Genomic DNA, 18,694 nt, shown 5'->3' on the forward strand with positions numbered 1-18,694 from the left:
AAAAGTAAAGTAAAATTCACAAATTTAGGTCGAAGGGAGATAATTGACAGAGCTGTTGAAGTGTAGTTACTTTATTTCTCTTTATTCCTTTTTCATTTTGGACTATGAAACAATATCTTGTCTCTTGTCCAATTTATTCATTCGAATTTTTTAGGAAGATAAAAGTGCCAGACAATATGCACATATCCAAATCTTCTTTACTGTTGCACTCACTGCTATACATCCACATTAATTACATTAAAAATATTAAATATATATAAAAATATCATGTTCATCATATATAGCCATTTGGATATCCTTACAAATATTTACATTTCTTGGACACAGTTACCCCAAATATATTTTAGGTATAATATTTCAGTGCAGTATTTAGTACAATTTAGTACAGTTATGATGCGGTTTTTCAGATGTGCATATTATCTTGCACTACTTCACCACACCTACCCTTTACCAGTTTACCTTCCCTACAAGATGTAACTAATCACTCACTTTTTACTTTTATTTCTCAATACTAGCCCTTTTCTTTTGTACTGTACATCATCATATCTTGGTCCATGCTTATATCCTACTCCTAATGCTTTAATTAGAGTTTAACTAATTCATTTCACAATGGAATTAACCCCTTTAACAAATTAATCAGCTATTTCCTTTGGACTAAACTTCTCTCTCTCTCTCTCTCTCTCTCTCTCTCTCTCTCTCTCTCTCTCTCTCTCTCTCTCTCTTGTGTCATGGCATATTCATGCCTTTGATGAATCGTGGCTTGTTCCTCCTCCATTTATTTCTGTCTCTCACAACATCACCCAGGTCTTTCTCGCTCTGCACGTTCTGTCTCTTCTTCATCCAGTCAAACATCTTCATTCTCTGCCTTCCTCTCACTCTCCCTCCCACCAGCTCAGTCTCCACCATGTAATGCTCCATTCTGTCGTCCTCTCTGAGAAAACGACCAACAAATCTCCACTGTCTCTCTCTCTGATAGTATCCATCAACTGTCTCTTCACTTTCATCCTCTTCAACACTTCCACATTCGTCATCCTCTGTACCCATGAGATTCTAAGCATTTTCTATAAAACCACATTTCTGCAGTTTTGAGTCTCTTCTCCATGACTTTGCTTATCGTCCAAGACTCACATCCATACACTAGCACTGACAAGTACTTCAATAGTCTTTTCTTGACTTCCATTCCAATTCTCTTTGCACAAAAAATGCTCCTTATATCCATAAAAGTCTTCTTTGCTAATCCAGTTCTGCACTTGATGTCCTTATCTGACCTTCCATCTGATGTTATCCAGCTTCCCAGATATATGAAACTGTCCTTCTGCTCTATCCCAGTTCCATTCACCGTCAAGCGACATGCGAGTACCGGTGCTTTCTTGGTACAGACTATTGAGAAGGTTTTCTGGCAGTTAATTGTTAATCCAAGCTTTCCACTCTCCTCAGTCATAATATTAATCAATCCTTGAAGCTTCTCCTCTGTGTCTGCAAACAAAGCCATATTGTCTGCGCACCTCAAATTGTTATAATTCTTTTCCCCCAGTTGTAGCCCTGAAATTGTCTTGATCTTGTGTAGAGCTTTCTCACTATACAAGTTGAATAAATCAGGTGACAAAATACAACTCTGCCAGACACCTTTCTGAATGTCAATCCAGTCGCCCAATTCTCCATCCACTCTGATGGCTGCTTTCTGGTCCCAGTACAAATTTCGAATCATTCTTAAATCTTTCCCATCAATCTCGAGCTCTTCCAACATTCTCACCAACTCTTCGTGCTTGACACAGTCAAATGCCTTCATATAGTCAATAAAACAGATGTACAAGTTTTTTTGTTTCTCTATACACTTTTCCACCAACGTTCTCAAGCAGCATTTTTTGCCTCCTTTCCTGTTCGATAACTGAACTATTCATCTGATGGGTTTCCCCTAATATACCTTTCACTCGATTCAATTCCACTCTCAAAATAATCTTTGTCACATGACTCATTCTATGATTTTTGCACTCAATTGTTCCAGACATTTTAGGCAAGGCAAAGATTGATTCCAGCATTTCTTCTGGAACCATGCCTGGGTTGTAAACATGGTTCGCTATCTCTGTTCATTTTTCTACTCCAAAACTCCCCAAAGCATTTACTAGTTCAAATGCAATGTAGTCATTTCCTGTCACTTTTCCACTTTTCATCTTGTCCATAGCTTGCTTGATTTCAGCTGCTGTAATCACTAAACTTAATTAAGTAACTGAATTGATTTTTCTTTCCCATTCTTCTGAATGCATTAAACTGAAGTGTACAGAACTGACTCATGGAACTTAGTTGATGTGGCACTAAAGTATCCATGTCTTCCAATATCTGATGATATGTGTATCAGCTTTATGCAACTCTAGTTATTAAATTACAGCTTCCCATATCAGTAAATGTACTATTTTCTGTTCTTATAAATAAAAACTATTGTACTTAGAGGGCTGTGACAGATAAAGCTGATATTCATAGCTGACAACATGAAATGACGTAGAAATGCAGACATCCTAGGATCCAATAATGTGTTTTTGTACATTTTGTATGTGAAAAGAATTTTCTGCAGCAAAAGGTCTACTCACATCCAAGTGTACCTGATTGTGTTAAATATGATTGTACACAATTATATTTTATTCAATGTTGCTTTGTGAAAGTCTAGTGTTTGATATATATATATATATATATATATATATATACATACATACATACATATGAATATAACTTATATCATGTATAAAAATAATAGTGTGGGTGTGTGTGTATATGAAAAAGAGAGATGTGTGAACACAAAACACTACATTCTCACATTATTAAGAAGAAACACCATTTGATTATTGATACATAATTCACATAAAAAATACTTAAGGCAATTTTTCTAAAAGATTTTTCAGGCAATCTCGATTGTTTACATAACAGTTCTAGCTTAAAATATCTGGAAATATATATATATAATTGTGCATGTGTGTGCATATACACACATAGCTATGAAGTTTTTAGACACTTGTTTCGTAATTGAGGAGCCCTGTGGAGTCTGAACTGATGCTGCTATAACTTGTGTCCGGACACAGTGATGGGATGCCTGAAAGAGAAATCAAATGACTGAAGGTTAGCTGGAATAAATTACATAGTACTTCACTAATTACCAATTGGAAACTCAATAATTACCAATAAGTGCCTCACAAATTATCACTAGACAAAATCAGTAATTAAGTAGTGCACGTGGCTTAGTGGTTGGGATATTTGGCTCACGATTGTAAGGTCATAAGTTCAATTCCCAGCAACGTGTTGTGTCCTTGAGCAAGAAACTTTATTTTCATGTTTCTGCAGTCCACTCAGCTGACAAAAATGAGTCGTACCTGTATTTCAAAGGGTCAGCCTTGTCACACTCTGTGTCATGCTGAATCTCTCTGAGAACTGCCTTTAGGGTACACGTGTCCATGGAGTACTCAACCACTTGCATGTTAATTTCACAAGCAGGCTGTTCTGTTGATCCTATCAGCTGGGACCCTTGTTATCATAACCGACAGAGTGTTCCTATATCACCATCATCATCTTTGGTATCAACTTTCTATACTAGCATGGATTGGCCAGGTCACTGTAGCCAGCTCTTCGATACTGCTCTCCTAGATAGGTTGAAGAATTGCATCTCACTTGTTTGTCTCATTTTTGGTATTGTTTCTATACCCTTTCCAATTCTGACCATTATACAGGAATGTACTGGATGCATTGTATTGAATCAACAATATTGGAGATGTTGTCCTCTCTACTGCATTGTTTCCATTCATTCATTTATCACATTACGCAAAGTAAAGAGTGCATTTTATCTTTGCACCAGCATCAGTTTAGTCTTGTCTTTGACAAGACTAAAGGGTCATCATGACTTAACACTTTACTAGGTGTATTGGGTACCATGACACATGGCACCTGCACTACAGAGATAGCCTTGACCTATACAGGGCGAAGGGGTCCTCTGAACCCCACATTTCTGCTTGCTTGCCAACTACAGTACACAATGTCCTGACTGAATTTATAGTGTTACCAACAACAGTGAGAGTGGCACATACCTCAAGGATTTGAAGGTCTCTTCCACTCTATAAGGTGTTCATTTATTAAGGGCTACATGACTGAAGAAGTGATTAGAAATTGACAAGAGAAGAACCAGGATGGGTGAATGAATACAATGGAAGTGTGATGGTAGAAAATGAGTGACTAGAATTGAGTGGTTGAGAGAAGAGAAGAGAGAGTGAAAAGAGAAGAGGATAAATGATAGGGGTGAATAATAGGTGTCAATGCCAGGTGGTCAAAGAAGAGGAGAGAGTTTAGAAGAGGTAATAATAGATATGTCCTGGAGCAGACATAAGATCTATGGTGATTAGGATAAAATGAAGAGATGAATGGGTCAGCTAACCCGAAAGCTTGATGCGGTGAGGAGAAATCCATTGCATTTTTTGGTTACACCAACAACCAAGTACAATGAGAGTGAAAAGATGGTGAACTGGCAGAATCGTTAGCATGCTGGGAAAAATGTCCATCTTCACGTTCTGAGTTCAAATTCTGCTGAGATCAGCTTTGCCTTTCATCCTTTCGGGGTCAAATAATTAAGTGCCAGTGAAACACTGGGGTTGATGTAATTGACTAGTCCCCTCCCCAAAATTTCAAGGCCTTGTGCCTTCAGTAGAAAGGATTATTATCATCACAATAATAATAATAATAATAATAATAATACCTGCCTGGATGCAGTACCAGGCAATGACTATCGTGGCTTCTGATCTTAACTGATTGGAAGTGTTATCATGTATATTGTCTTGTCTTGGTATAAAAGATGGGCTACAGCAAATATTCTGCTCAATACCACAGATTTGCTTTGTCAGTGGCTTGACCTTAACCAGTTGAACATGTCCCTTGGTGGCTGACGATGTGTGCATCTCTGATCATGAGCAGAAGTAGTGGGGGAGCATCATAGTCATGTGTTGAGAGGAACTCTTTGGGGTTTGGATAATTCACCTTTGGAAATATGGGTATTTCGTTCAACATCCTCAAACAGCCTTTATTCAAGGACCTTTTGAGCAGGATGGGCTACCCGACCTGAAGAAAATTCTAACTGGGCCCCACCTGCACGGTTATGAGCTGTTTATCTTGATATGAGACCACTATGTCACGCACATATGGTTGTGATGCATGTGCATGGTGTACCCTTATCAGACGGGTAGTCATGATGGGTATACTGGGCTTCGTATATTTTACCCCAGTGTCACTTTGATGGCATGCCCTGCTCTCTCACTCAATAATAATAAGAAGAATGGTTTCAAATTTTGGCACAAGGCCAGTAGATTGTGTGAGGCCTCTTTTGGTTACAACAGGGACATGAGTGATGTAAAATATGGATGATGAGATGAGATGAGTGATAAATGTGGATATGGATGATGAGTGATGAGACGAGTGATGAGTGATGAGACGAGTGATGAGTGACAGTATCTCAGCATTCTTAGATACATATATTAAAGGCAACATGCTCATGAAGATAGAAGGGCGACAGGAATCAGGATAGGCAGGGAAAAGGAGCAAGAATATGATGGCAGACAGAGTAATTAGGCTGATGACTGACAATATGGTCCCTTATACACAGATCTTAAAGATAGGCATGAGAAGTTGAGTGATAAGGATTATGGTAGGGGCATAAAAGGTGAATCCTGTCTCTTTCTCTTTAGTTGATTGCACTGATCCCAGCATCCAGTTGCTACTTATTTTACTGACCCCAAAAAGATGAAAGGCAAAACTGACCCTGGCAAAATTTGAGCTCAGAACATAAAGACGGATGAAATGCTGCTAAGCATTTTGCTTGGCATGCTAACAATTCTCCCAGTCCACATCTGCAAATACAGCAACTGAAATGGGTTAAACTGAGTGATTGGCTTAGGTCTACCACCCATATGGAAAAGAGAAATTTGAACTCTGAATGCAAAGAGCTAGAATAGATACTGAAATATGTCTGGTTCAACATTCTTACAGTTCCATCAATCCACTGGGGTGGATTAATACTTTTTTATTGACCCCAAAATGATGGAAGGCAAAAAATTGACCTTGAGAGCATTTGAACACAGACTGCAGAGAATTTGAATAAATGCTGTAAAAAATTCTGTTCCATGTTCAAACCACTCTAACAATTTGTCCCATCCCTTATATCATGTTTCCAATACAATTGAAATGTTAGTCTTTGAAAATATTACTCACCTTTCAACTCCAACGAATTATTGATTGTGATTTTAGTGAGGCTGTTGCAAGACGTTTTAGTGGCAAGGCTGCTTCGGATGTCCACCATGGAAGAATGACGGCTAGAGGGAGGGCAGTGCATGTAATCAGGGTTGTTCTGAAGTAACTCTTGAATCTGATACAGTTTGTGGGTGATATCTTTGCCCAGTAAGTTATGTAAGACAGTGCCAAGGAATGGATGGTCATGAAGAAAACGTTGGATAGCTGAACAATTCCAGGAAAGTAAACTACAGTCTTCTGTTGCTACTAATGTTACCTGGATAAAGAGAGAGTGAAAGACAGGGAATGAGATGAAAGAATGGAGAAGAGAGGGTGAGAGTAAGAAAACAGAATAGAGTGAGTGTGTGAGAGAAGGAGAATGGGTCATTTCCAAAGTGATAGAAGAGATATGAGTGATGGATTAAGTGAGGAGATAAGTTACAATGTGACAGAGGTTAATGGAGATAGTGGGGCAAGAGAGGACATGGAAAGATAAAACTCAAAAGGTTTATTAGTGGGTTTACAGGGAAGAATGATAATTAACAGGAATAAAACTGAAACAACTAAGATGATGACAAAGATGAGGACGATGATGACGACTACAACTACTAGATCAATGATAACAAACACAAGTTTCCAGCGTCTCACAAACACATTTATATGCTCAAACACACAATGCATTCACACAATGTGTGTATGTAAATGTATTGTGTGTGTATTTATGTGTATTTGTGTGTGCATGTCAGTGAGTGAGTGCGTATGTGTACACACACACATGCACACACACACACACATACACGCACACATACATACATGTACACACATATGTACATACATTTACACACATGTTTTCTTTCCACTACACAACAATACAATTTTTTTCTATAATACTCTCTATCTCACAACAGTACAGTCTATACTACAATACTATCCATCTCACAACAGTATAGTCTCTTCTACAACACTAGAGCCTCAACTAAAATAATATTCCTGTCAATATCACCCCTGCTTCTCACAGCTACCCACAACTATATAACAAGAACACTTACCTGGAATTTCTCACAGTTTTGCCAGTGAGGTTGGCAGTATTCATATTCTGCCGAGTCAAGAATTTGGTTAGAACTGATATAATGTAAGAACAGACTGTCATATGTGACTTTTAATCTGGTAGAAATAGAGAAAAATACATGTGAAAAACAGTCTTCTAGAAGGTAAGGCTGGTATTATTAGTCTGTTTTGACAAATATTACTCAGTAAAGATGGTGACTTTGAATATGTTCATGTTGTGACAAGTTGGATCTGATATCTTGTGATTGACAGACACTATGTCAGAGGGAGAGAAAAATTATTGTTCAGTTCCTGAAAAAAATTATTTCCTCCTCCCCAATTGAAAGGAGTCAATCTCAGTGTCAGATTTCTCTTGTCTCCCTTTGTCATCACTCATCCAAAAAATACAACTTATTTGAAAACATTTATACATTCTCACTTTAGTTACTCTTGAAAATATATGAGCATGAAGTTGCTGGTGTTTTGATTTGGAAACCCTAATTGCTGGGTTCAATTTTAACCAGGTTCATTTCAGCTTTATATTTCTAAGAATTTGACAGTGACAATCAGGAATAAGAAATGTTTTTAAGATGGAGATGAGGTATGCATGATGATATGTAAGTTCTAATCTCTAATTTCAGATATTTATTTAAACTACAAAAGTGAGATTTTTGGACCATGCCCATATGAAAGAAGGTGTAATTTACAATACCTATGGACTCTATCATGACTATCACCAGTTTTCCATCTTCACCACCATATCCTGAGAACCTAGCAAAGAGTTTCAGCAAATAACACACAAACGAACTGACACATATGTGCCCTAACATAGGCTTAAGTGTTTGGACACTCCCCTCCCAACATAAAACCCATACACACATTCCAACCCTAGATGAATATCAATTCTAACTCTACACATTTTCAGAAAACATGTGTAGATTTACATTTCAGAAACCTTTAGTTCAAGGGACATAATTCTTGATATAGCTTTTGCTCAGTTAGTTTCATCTTATTTCATACCACCCACAAACCAGATGTGGTTTTTTTCTTTCACCTCCAGTAATAGAGAGCAGTCGTCATATTTTTTTTTCCATACCTGCCTGCTCTGACAAGCACATGATATTATATAACCATGCTGTTATCTAACATCTGGTTTAAAACTCAGTGTGAAATTGACTTGTAAGATTGGCTATATTGGATTTATAATACTGTATATGTTGATTAATATACCTACTCTATTGAGAAATATATGAATGCATATTTTCTCTGTTTATAGATTCTTAGACAACTCTCTCTCTCTCTCTCTCTCTCTCTCTCTCTCTCTCACTGTATGTGTGTGTGTGTGTATGTATATATATATATATATATTGTTGTATTTGGGGATGGTCATGTTGCCAGTTTAGCCAATAAAAACACACGCACTGTATATTTGGTGTTAATTTGCTTCAGCTTTATATTACATTACATTACATTAAACATATTTCGGCCAGAGTTCTTTCGTCACACTTCTGTGACCTCATCAGTGGTCCTTTGCTTTCTTCTTTCTTATGTGTGTCCCACCTTGCTAACGATCAGCCATTTTGTATTTTGTATTCCTATTGTATGTGTCTACGCATGCGTATCCCTCTATGCGTGTCTATGTTTTGTAAGTGCATGTGTGTGTATGGGGAGTGCCTGTATTATCTGTATCTCCTGCTTATACATGTTCCCCTCCAGTAATAGAGAGCAGTCGCCATATTTTTTTTCCATACCTGCCAGCTCTGACAAGCTCATGATATTATGTAACCATGCCTACAAATATATAGTGCATGTGTTTTTATTGGTTAAACTGGCAAGATGACCATCCCCAAATACAACAATATATATACACACACACACACACACACACACACACACACACACATACACACAGTGAGAGAGAGAGAGAGTTGTCTAAGAATCTATAAGTCAGAGAAAATATGCATTCATATATTTCTCAATAGAGTAGGTATGTTCGTTTAATTTGTTTTTATTTATTTGTTCATGTGTTTATACCTACTTTTTCTTACTTTTAATTTGATTTTGTTAACATATGTAGTTATTTAATTCCATTTGTTTATCTATGTATTGTATTATATTTTGTTCATATAGCTATTAGTTTATGGGGATTTTATTGTTATATGTTGTGGTTTGTTGGGGGTGTGTGCTAGTGTTCCATTCCAGTTTCCTATTCAGGCTAGGTTTATCTTCTATTATGTGTGTAGCTTCTGTAATTTGTCTAAGTGCTGCATCTGTTCTATGTGTGGACAAGATTTTAATTTCTATGTTGTTGAGTGAGCCTCCGTGTTCTTGCTCAGCGTGCTGGTACAGAACTGATGAGCTCTTCTCTTCCTTAAGTTCCCTCCAATTTTCATTTAGCCGCTCTCCTATGCTCCATGCTGTTTCCCCTACATACGTCATTGTCTTGTTACTGCATCGTCAGAAAATATTTTGTCAGAAAATTTGGAGATCCACTTAGCATAATAAGAAAACATACCAACTATACATATGCTTTATTAAAAAGCAACACAAATATCACAAAAACTGTTATTCAGAGTTTCATGCTCCCATTTGTTGGACAGTTTTGTTTAGAATGGAATAAAAGTAAGGTTTCCTCTCTCTCTCTTTTGGAGAGAGGCACAAGCACATACACAGACATATGCACACATGGCAGTAACTTCTGCCTACCAAATTCAATCACAAAGCTTCGGTTAACCAGTTGCATTGTGGTTTAAAATCATAATATTTATAAAATTTTTATAATAACAGGATTTTAAAATGCAATCTGTCATTGCATGCAACCGGTTATTGAAAAAAACCCTTAGTTGAAAGTTTATGGAATAGAAATATCATAAAAGTTTCATGACCACATGTTGCCAGATGGTTACTCAGTGGTATTTGGCAGACTTCTGGGTTTTTAAAGAAGAGAAAAACAGGAAAAAATCATACCATTTATAGTGACACAAAATCCATGCCACCAGAACATCTTCAATATCGCTAAAGCGAACTTACCGATCCTTGCACAAAGTAAGGAATTGAGAAATATCATTACAGATCAAAATATAACTCTCAGTAAGAGACAACCTAAAAACTTGAAAAAACTATTAACAAAGGCAAGGTTTGACCTCAGCAACAAAAATCAAACATTCACTGTGTCCAAATGCAATGATAGCCGATGCGGTACATACCGATCAATTCATACCGGCCCATATATGAACACAAAAACGGAAAATATTCACCAATGCGAACATGAACTGCAAAAGTAAAAATCTAATCTACTGCATCAAATGCCCTAATTGTGAGGAAATGTACGTTGGCCAGACAGGTAATGCATTATCGGAATGCTCACGTGTACATCGACAACAGATTAAAAAACCAGAAGTCCGCCAAATACCACTGAGTAACCATCTGGCAACATGTGGTCATGAAACTTTTATGATATTTCCATTCCATAAACTTTACGACCTGAATGAAATTGAGAGAAAACGCAAAGAAAAGTACTTTATTAAGAAATTCAAACCCACTCTTAACAAACAATGATTAAATTTATCTTACTTGGGGTTTAAAAATCTTATCCCTATAACTAAAACAAAAAATCTCTCAAATGTCATCATTTCTAAAAATAGCCAAACACCTACTGCTGCTGTCCAAAGGAATAGGTATAAAAGACAAAAAAACAGCCAGTCTGTTACAGTCTGTTACAGTTTGTCAGACGAGGCCTGAAAGTACGTACTCGCTTTTATATATTTGATTCTCTATATTTAATACTCAATATTTCATATATTCAATAAGACATTCAATACTTCATTTCATTTTACTATTTATATTATATTATATATTCCATATTCTATATCCCACATTAATTTTATAAGAATATAAATAAAACATAAAAAACAGACAGAGTTGGAACTCTTTTAAATAATATATATACTTATATACATGTATATCATCATCATCATTTAACGTCCGCCTTCCATGCTGGCATGCATGGGATGGTTTGACAAGAGCTGGTCAGGCAGAAGCCTGCATCAGACCTCAGTAGCTGTTTTGGCAAGATTTTTACAGCTGGATGCTCTTCCTAACACCAACCACTTAGCAGAGTGGATTTAGTGCTTTTTAAGTGGCACAAGCACAGGTGAGGTCAATTTTGGCAAGGATTTTACAGCTGGATGCCTTTCTAGACACCAACCACTTTATAGTGTGGACTGGGTGCTTTTAAGTGGTACCTGCACTTGGAAGACCAAAAGAAAAAAAAAACCTCTTCTGAGAGGGGAGGGGGCATTGGAGAAGGTGACCATGTGTTGGATGAAGCAGAGACAGAAACAGGTGTCTTGCTGTAGAGGAGGTATGGAATTACCCCCCCCCCCCAGCCAGCCAGCCAGCCAGCCAGCCAGCCAGCCAGCCAGCCAGAGAGAGAGAGAGAATGAAGATAGAAACAAGTGCACTGCTACAAAGGAAATACATGGTAACCCAACCTGAGGGAAGTGCAGGAGAAGTAGAGAGAGACAGCAGGATAGAGATGGTGGCAAAGTGCCAAGCATATGCAATGATACAGTGAGCCAGGGCGTGGGTGGAACACGCATATTGGAAGCTAACGGATAGCAATGATATGGTGACACTGGGCCAAGAGGACAGGATTGGGGAGTGGGAGGCAAGCCTGGTGCATGAAGTGTAAATGTGAGGAAGAGAAGAGACCTTTGGCAACATGTTGTGCTTGAGAAGAAGACCCATCAAGCTGAGCAAAATTGCAGTTGTGGCAGATACCGGTGTCACTCAAATGGCACCTGTGCCAGTGGCATGTAGATGCACTCATTACACTCTTAGAATTGTTGGCATTAGGAAGGGCATCCAGCTGTAGAAAACCATGTCAAATCAAACTGGAGTCTGGTGCAGCCTTCCAGTTTGCCAGCTCTGGTCAAACTGGGAAATTTTCTTGTTAAGTGTGGGTGGGACATACTAGAATTCAGTTTTGCTAACATGGGCAGGTCTTCTCAAGAACTTCATATCGCCAGACATCTTGCTCCATTGTCATTTCCTGTGTGAGGCTGAACATCCTGAGATTGATCCTTACCACTTCATCCTATGTCTTCTTGGGTTTCCTCTCTTCTGTGGGTACCATCTACTTTTAGTGATTGGCACTTGTTTATGCAGCTGTCCTCATTCATACATATCACATGTCGAAACCAACGTGGTCTTCTCTCTTGCATGCTTCATTTGACTCTTCTTATGCCCAATGTTTCTCTCAATACATATGCATTTTGTTGTACATGTGCATTGATGTTGCACATCCAACGGAGCATACTACCTTCATTTCTCTCCAGTCTACGCACGTCCTCTGCATTCAGAGCCTATTTCTCACTACCATGGAGTATAGCCGTTCACACACAAACATCATACAGTCTACCTTTCACTCTGAGAGAGAGTTCTTTTGTTGCCAACAGAGGTAATAACTCTGAACTTTCTCCACCTGTTTTATTCTAGAAATAATATTTTCAGAACATCTTCCACCATTGCTAATTTGGCCATTTAGGTAACAGAAACTATCTACAACCTCAAGAGAGCCTCCTGGGCATTTGAGATAATCTAAGGCCCATGTGCCCTGAGTCACTTAGACCCTGATCCAGCCTTCACCAGGCCAGAACAGTTCATCCATGAACATTAGCCTCAACAGCCAACCCCTAGAAGTTGAACACTTCTCATACCTTGGGAGTATTCTTTTGAAGACGTGAAAAGGATGCAGAAAACCAGATTATAGTGACCCACCCTGCCTTCAGTAGACTCAGCCAATGTGTATTCTTCAATCACTCGCTGACCATCCAGCCAAAGATCATGGTCTTCTGTGCCAGTGTCAACTCTTCTCTATGCTTGTGAGACTTGGACACTGTACCACTGTGACTTCAAGTGCCTTAAATGCTTTCAACAATCCAAGCTAAGACAGATCCTCAATATTTGATTGGAAGATCACATTACCAACAAAGAGGTTCTTCACTGTGCCTCACCACCAAGTGTCTAAGCCACCATTCTTCGCCGTTGGTGTTGGTTCCACTAGGCAGGTCATGTCCAGTGTATGGAACCCTCTTGTTTCCCAAGGATCATGCTCTACGGAGAACTTGCAATCGGAACAAGACATAAAAGAGGCTTGAAATTCTGTTTTAAAGACCAGACCAAATGGACTCTGGCTCAAACTAACATCCAGCCATCCTCAAGAGAACAGATGGCCGTAGGTAGGACAGCCTGGAGGACTTCCATATCCACAATGGAGCCAACTCCTTCGAACAGAACAGACAACAGAATGAGGAGGTAAAACAAAGAAGAAAGGAGCATCTTCAACATCATTGACCTGCACTGACCATCCTGTGCGAATTCTGCCCATGACTCTTTCACCACCAACTTGGACTCCAAAGTCACATTTGGCACAAAGAGCTGTCAAGGAGACTTGATAGAAACTGACAAACCAAATGCTTGGATATGAGCTGGAGCCTATTATATATATATATATATATATATATATATATATATATATATATATATATATATATACCGGAGTAAGCACATGAAATGTGCAACAAGGTGGAAAAATGAGTACTCAAATACCAGAGGTAGAGTAATATGCTTTATTTAAAAGCAGCAGAAATATAACAAAAAGACCGTTACTCAGAGTAACGGTTTTTTTGTTATATTTCTGCTGCTTTTAAATAAAGTATATATATATATATATATATATATATATACATATATATATAAACATAATTAAGGGATCAGCAACAGTTGCTTCACCACATACCGAAGTTCAGAAATAGCAGCCAAAGTGGTAAGCAACTGTTGCTGATGCCTTAATTATGTTTATAAATGTATAAGTACTTTTAAATAAGTTCTTCACCGATAATGGTATTTACATACCGAAGGGCTTGGTAAAATTATTAATTATTCATTTATTAATAAATTAATAATCTTTTACCCTTTTATTTGTAATATATATATATATATATAGATATATATATATATGTATATATATATATATATATATATATATATATATATATATATATATATATATATATATATATATATATATATATATAGATATATATATCATTATTTCATGTTTGTTGTCCATGCTGGCATGGATTGAACAGTTTGACAAGAGCTGGTAAGCTGGAAGGCTGCACCAAACACACACACACACACACACACACATATATAGGAAAGGAAAAAATAATAATAAGGCAGAATGCTAAACTGAAAGCATATTTTAATATAAATGAGTGCAAGGATTTCAAAAGGATTTCAAACTGGCTTTCATTACATGGCAAATTTTCAACTTTGAGCTTCACAGAGGAAATGACTTGTGACCGAAACCTTTGGCAATATGCTGTGCTTGAGATAACCAGTCAAGTCAAGTAAAATCGTAGTCATGGCTAATGTTGGTGTCGCATAACTGGCACCCATACCAGTGGCATGTAAAGAGCACCATTGGAGCATTGGGCTTCACAGAAGCAAAGTGGCTGAGTCCCTTTTGAGTGTTGGGCCTCATGGAGGCCAAGTGTCCAAGTTCCTTTTGAGCATTGGGCCTTATGGAGGCAAAGTAACTGAGTTCCTTTTAAGCATTGAGCCTCACAGAGGCAAAGTGGCTGCGTTCCTTTCAAGTGTTGGGCCTCACAGAGGCAATGATTGAGACCTTTGGCAACATGTTATGCTTGAGAAGAAGACCCATCAAGCTGAGCAAAATTGCAGTTGTGGCAGATACCAGTGTCACTCAAATGGCACCTGTGCCAGTGGCATGTAGATGCACTCATTACACTCTTAGAATTGTTGGCATTAGGAAGGGCATCCAGCTGTAGAAAACCATGTCAAATCAAACTGGAGTCTGGTGCAGCCTTCCAGTTTGCCAGCTCTGGTCAAACTGCCCAACCCATGCCAGCATGGACAACAGATGATAAATGATGATGATGATGATAATATATTTCTGGTCACTTCAGCAATATGACTACACATGTGCCGTTGGTGATTTCTTCTCCATCTCTTTTCCTATTCTCCTTTCCGATGAAGAGCTATCATTCAAACGTTAAATATTCTCACTTCACCAAGTGTGAAGCTAATACATTTCTTGTGCACATCTTCACGTTCGTTTATTTTATTTGAATTGACAATATACACACATATTTATATATATATTCACATAGCTATCTATCTATATACACTTACACTCACACACACATACACATACGCACACATGCGCACACACATATGTGCATATGTATATGTGTGAGTATGCATATGTTTGTCCTTCACAACTGAGTGGCTCAAGGTTCAAGAGTTTTGTGGATTGGCACTTATCAAACTACTTTGATAAGTGCCAATGCACAAAACTTTCAGACATTGGGTCACTCTGTTACTTTTGCTTAAAATTTATACATACACACACACACACACACACACACACACATACCTATATAGATAGACAGATAGATAGATATATACATACAGGCTACGATGGGTAAATTGTCACCGTTTCATATTCTTAATTTTGTGCATGTGCATTGTTTGTTTTTGATTTTGTCAACACAACTAGACAGCATAGCAGGGTCAGTTGGGCACAGTCAGTGAGAAAACAGCACCATGGCACAATCCAGTCTGCCTGAAATTTGGAAACGACATGCTGTACTGTTGGAAGCTCCAATACAAACATTTCAGAGTGTTTGGGTGTCAATCTGAAGACATGTACAGAGAGAGTGATAAAAATCAAACATCCAGTCAACATCATGGTGTTTGGAGTGATCACTAGTGATGGTGACGTTATGCCTTCATTTAACTTCCCACATGGCCTTAGACTTAACATGGAAACCCACATCAAGTGTCTGGAGGAGGTAGTGATACCTTGGGTCAAAAGAGTAGCTGCTGGAAGACCCTATGTCAGGCAACAGGACTCCACACCACACTACACATGCAGGGGAACCCAGTTATCGCTGTCAGACAATCTTTGCAACCACATCACCCCTGGAGATTTTATTGAATAAATTTACTCTTTAGTATTTCAAATCATCTCTATGTAATTTTGGTAAATATATCTGTTAAAACGAGATGTCAGTGTTATTTTCATTTTTGCGTAATGTAGACAACAGTTTATTCACTGCACCCTGTATTCTTGTTTCAGTCATTGGACTATGGCCATGCTGGAGTACCACCTCTAGTCGAACAAACTGCAGAGTGCTAAGTTTGGGGTCGTAACCACACCAACATTGTTGTTAAGCAATGGTGAGGGAACAAGCACACACACAAACGCGCACACACACACACACACACACACACACACACACAAACACGCACACACACACACACGCACACACACACACACACACACACACACAAACACGCACACACACACACGCACACACACACACACACACACACGATGGGCTTCTTTTAGTTTCTGTCTACCAAGTCCACTCACAAGGCTTTGGTCTTCCTGAGGCTATAGTAGAAGACAGTTGTTCAAGGTGCCACTCAGAGGGACTGAACCCGGAACCATGTGGCTGGGAAGCAAGCTTCTTATCACACTGCTACTCTGCACCTAGCACAAGCTTCTTACCACACAGCCCACTCTGCACCTGTATATGTATGTATATATGTACGTATATACATATGTATGTGTGTATACATACACAATAGCTGAAACACCTGGTGTTGCCTGAGTCAAGGACTCAAAAAATTAATAATATTACAAAGCAATTTGTTTAACTTAAAGCAAATATTTCAGAAAACACTCAGGGAAATTTCAGATTAAGTATATTATATAGGTCATTTATGTAAAATATTTTTTGTGAATATTTTTTCAGATATCCATGTTTTAAACATGAAATTTCAATTTTGCCAAAAATTGTACAGAAGTTCAAATCTTTCCAATTCTCCCTCCAATTACTGTTGAAGCATTAGCATAACTCTGACCTTCCCACATTCCAGTATTATTTCATGAAGTATCAAACTATGTCACCAAATATTTTGAGCATCTTTGCAACTATCCTTGACAGTCCAGCTGATTTCCTTCTCTTCATGTCCTTAGTCATTTTATCTATCACACTGGATATTTTTCTAAAAAAAAAAAAATACTAGAGTGTATGTTAGAAAAATACCAGTGTAATATTGAGAAATTCCACAGTTTACTTGACGAAAATAAGATAGTACTTTAGAGAATTACTATGGTGTACTTTAGATATACTGCATTGTATTTTTGAGAAATACTATTGAGCATTTCAGAAAAAAATCACAATGAATTTTAAAGAAATTAGATTGTGTACTTTAGACAAACACTCCAAGCTACTTAACAGAAATAAGTGTAGTTTAGAGAATAAAAACAGAATATTTTAAAGAAACTCCACAGTATACTTTCAAAAGACACACAGTACTTTTTGAGAACATTCTACAGTGTAATTTAAAGAAATAGCCATGCACTTTAGAGAAATAGCACAGTGTAGTTTGGAGAAATATTATAGTTAACCTTAGAGAAATAAGGCAGTTGTACTTTGGAGAAATACCAGTGTTGTTTTGAAAAAAAAAAATCAATGTATTTTAGCAAAATACTGCATTTTACATTTCAGAAATACCAATACTGTACATTAGAGGAATACTAAGGTGTACTTAAAGAAATACAAGTATTTAATTTAGAGAAGATTACTTCTGTGTTTTTTGTGTGGGCAGTTCAGCAAGAAATTGCAGAATTGTCCTTCTTGGACTCAAGAGACAACTGGCAACAACAATGTACTTTAGAAGTAGCAAAATGTACTTTAAAAAAGTACCTGTGTATACTTTGGAAGTGTGTGTATACTGTGTATATTTTAGAAGTATTAAAAAGAGTAAAAGACAGAATATGAAAACTAAAAAACTAAAGAGGTAGGAAGCAGTTTAAAGCATATCCTGCACATATCTGTCCCTCAACAATGAGAAGTCTCCACATTGAAAGAGCAAAATTTGAGAAAAAGTTTTGCTTAAAATAAATTTGCATTGTTAAAAGCAAAAAAAAAAAAAAAAAAAAATTCAGTACATTAATAAATCATTATTGTTTGCATGATATTTCTATTTGATAAGATATAAGAATACTGTTAAACACATGAATGATGATCATAAGCACTGCTTAGATTTCTTTAATAATGAAACCAAAGTAAGCAGACACATTCGTTTTGGTATGTAGCTATGTATAATGCACATATTACCCCCACATATCTATACAGATATAAAAAGTGGGGGGAGAGAGAGAGAGAGAGAGAGGGAAAGAGAATATTCTAAATATCAATATTGCATTAATATTTTTTAAGCCAAAATATCTGTAGCACAGCTGTGAGTGTGTATGCACATTTACAAACATTCTGACATAACATTATAT

At 37.5% G+C, this 18,694-nt stretch overlaps 1 protein-coding gene across 12 annotated transcripts in view; it reads right to left on the reverse strand.

Moving 5' to 3' along the window:
* Positions 1-55: 55 nt before the first annotated feature.
* The window catches only part of LOC106871878 (popeye domain-containing protein 1-B), a 527,623-nt gene continuing 508,984 nt past the window's right edge, over positions 56-18,694 (reverse strand). For all 12 annotated transcript variants that reach the window (XM_014918623.3, XM_052974861.2, XM_014918629.3 and 9 more), the window contains 3 exons: positions 7,302-7,416; positions 6,235-6,529; positions 56-3,082 (listed from right to left, as the gene is read on the reverse strand). In XM_014918623.3, the coding sequence (XP_014774109.1) occupies positions 2,997-3,082; positions 6,235-6,529; positions 7,302-7,416 (496 nt within the window). In that variant the 3' untranslated portion in view covers positions 56-2,996. The remainder of the gene's footprint in view (positions 3,083-6,234; positions 6,530-7,301; positions 7,417-18,694) is intronic.

Source organism: Octopus bimaculoides, chromosome 19 (genome assembly GCF_046866305.1).
Source record: "Octopus bimaculoides isolate indiv1 chromosome 19, ASM4686630v1, whole genome shotgun sequence".
NCBI classification, from domain to species: domain Eukaryota; kingdom Metazoa; phylum Mollusca; class Cephalopoda; order Octopoda; family Octopodidae; genus Octopus; species Octopus bimaculoides.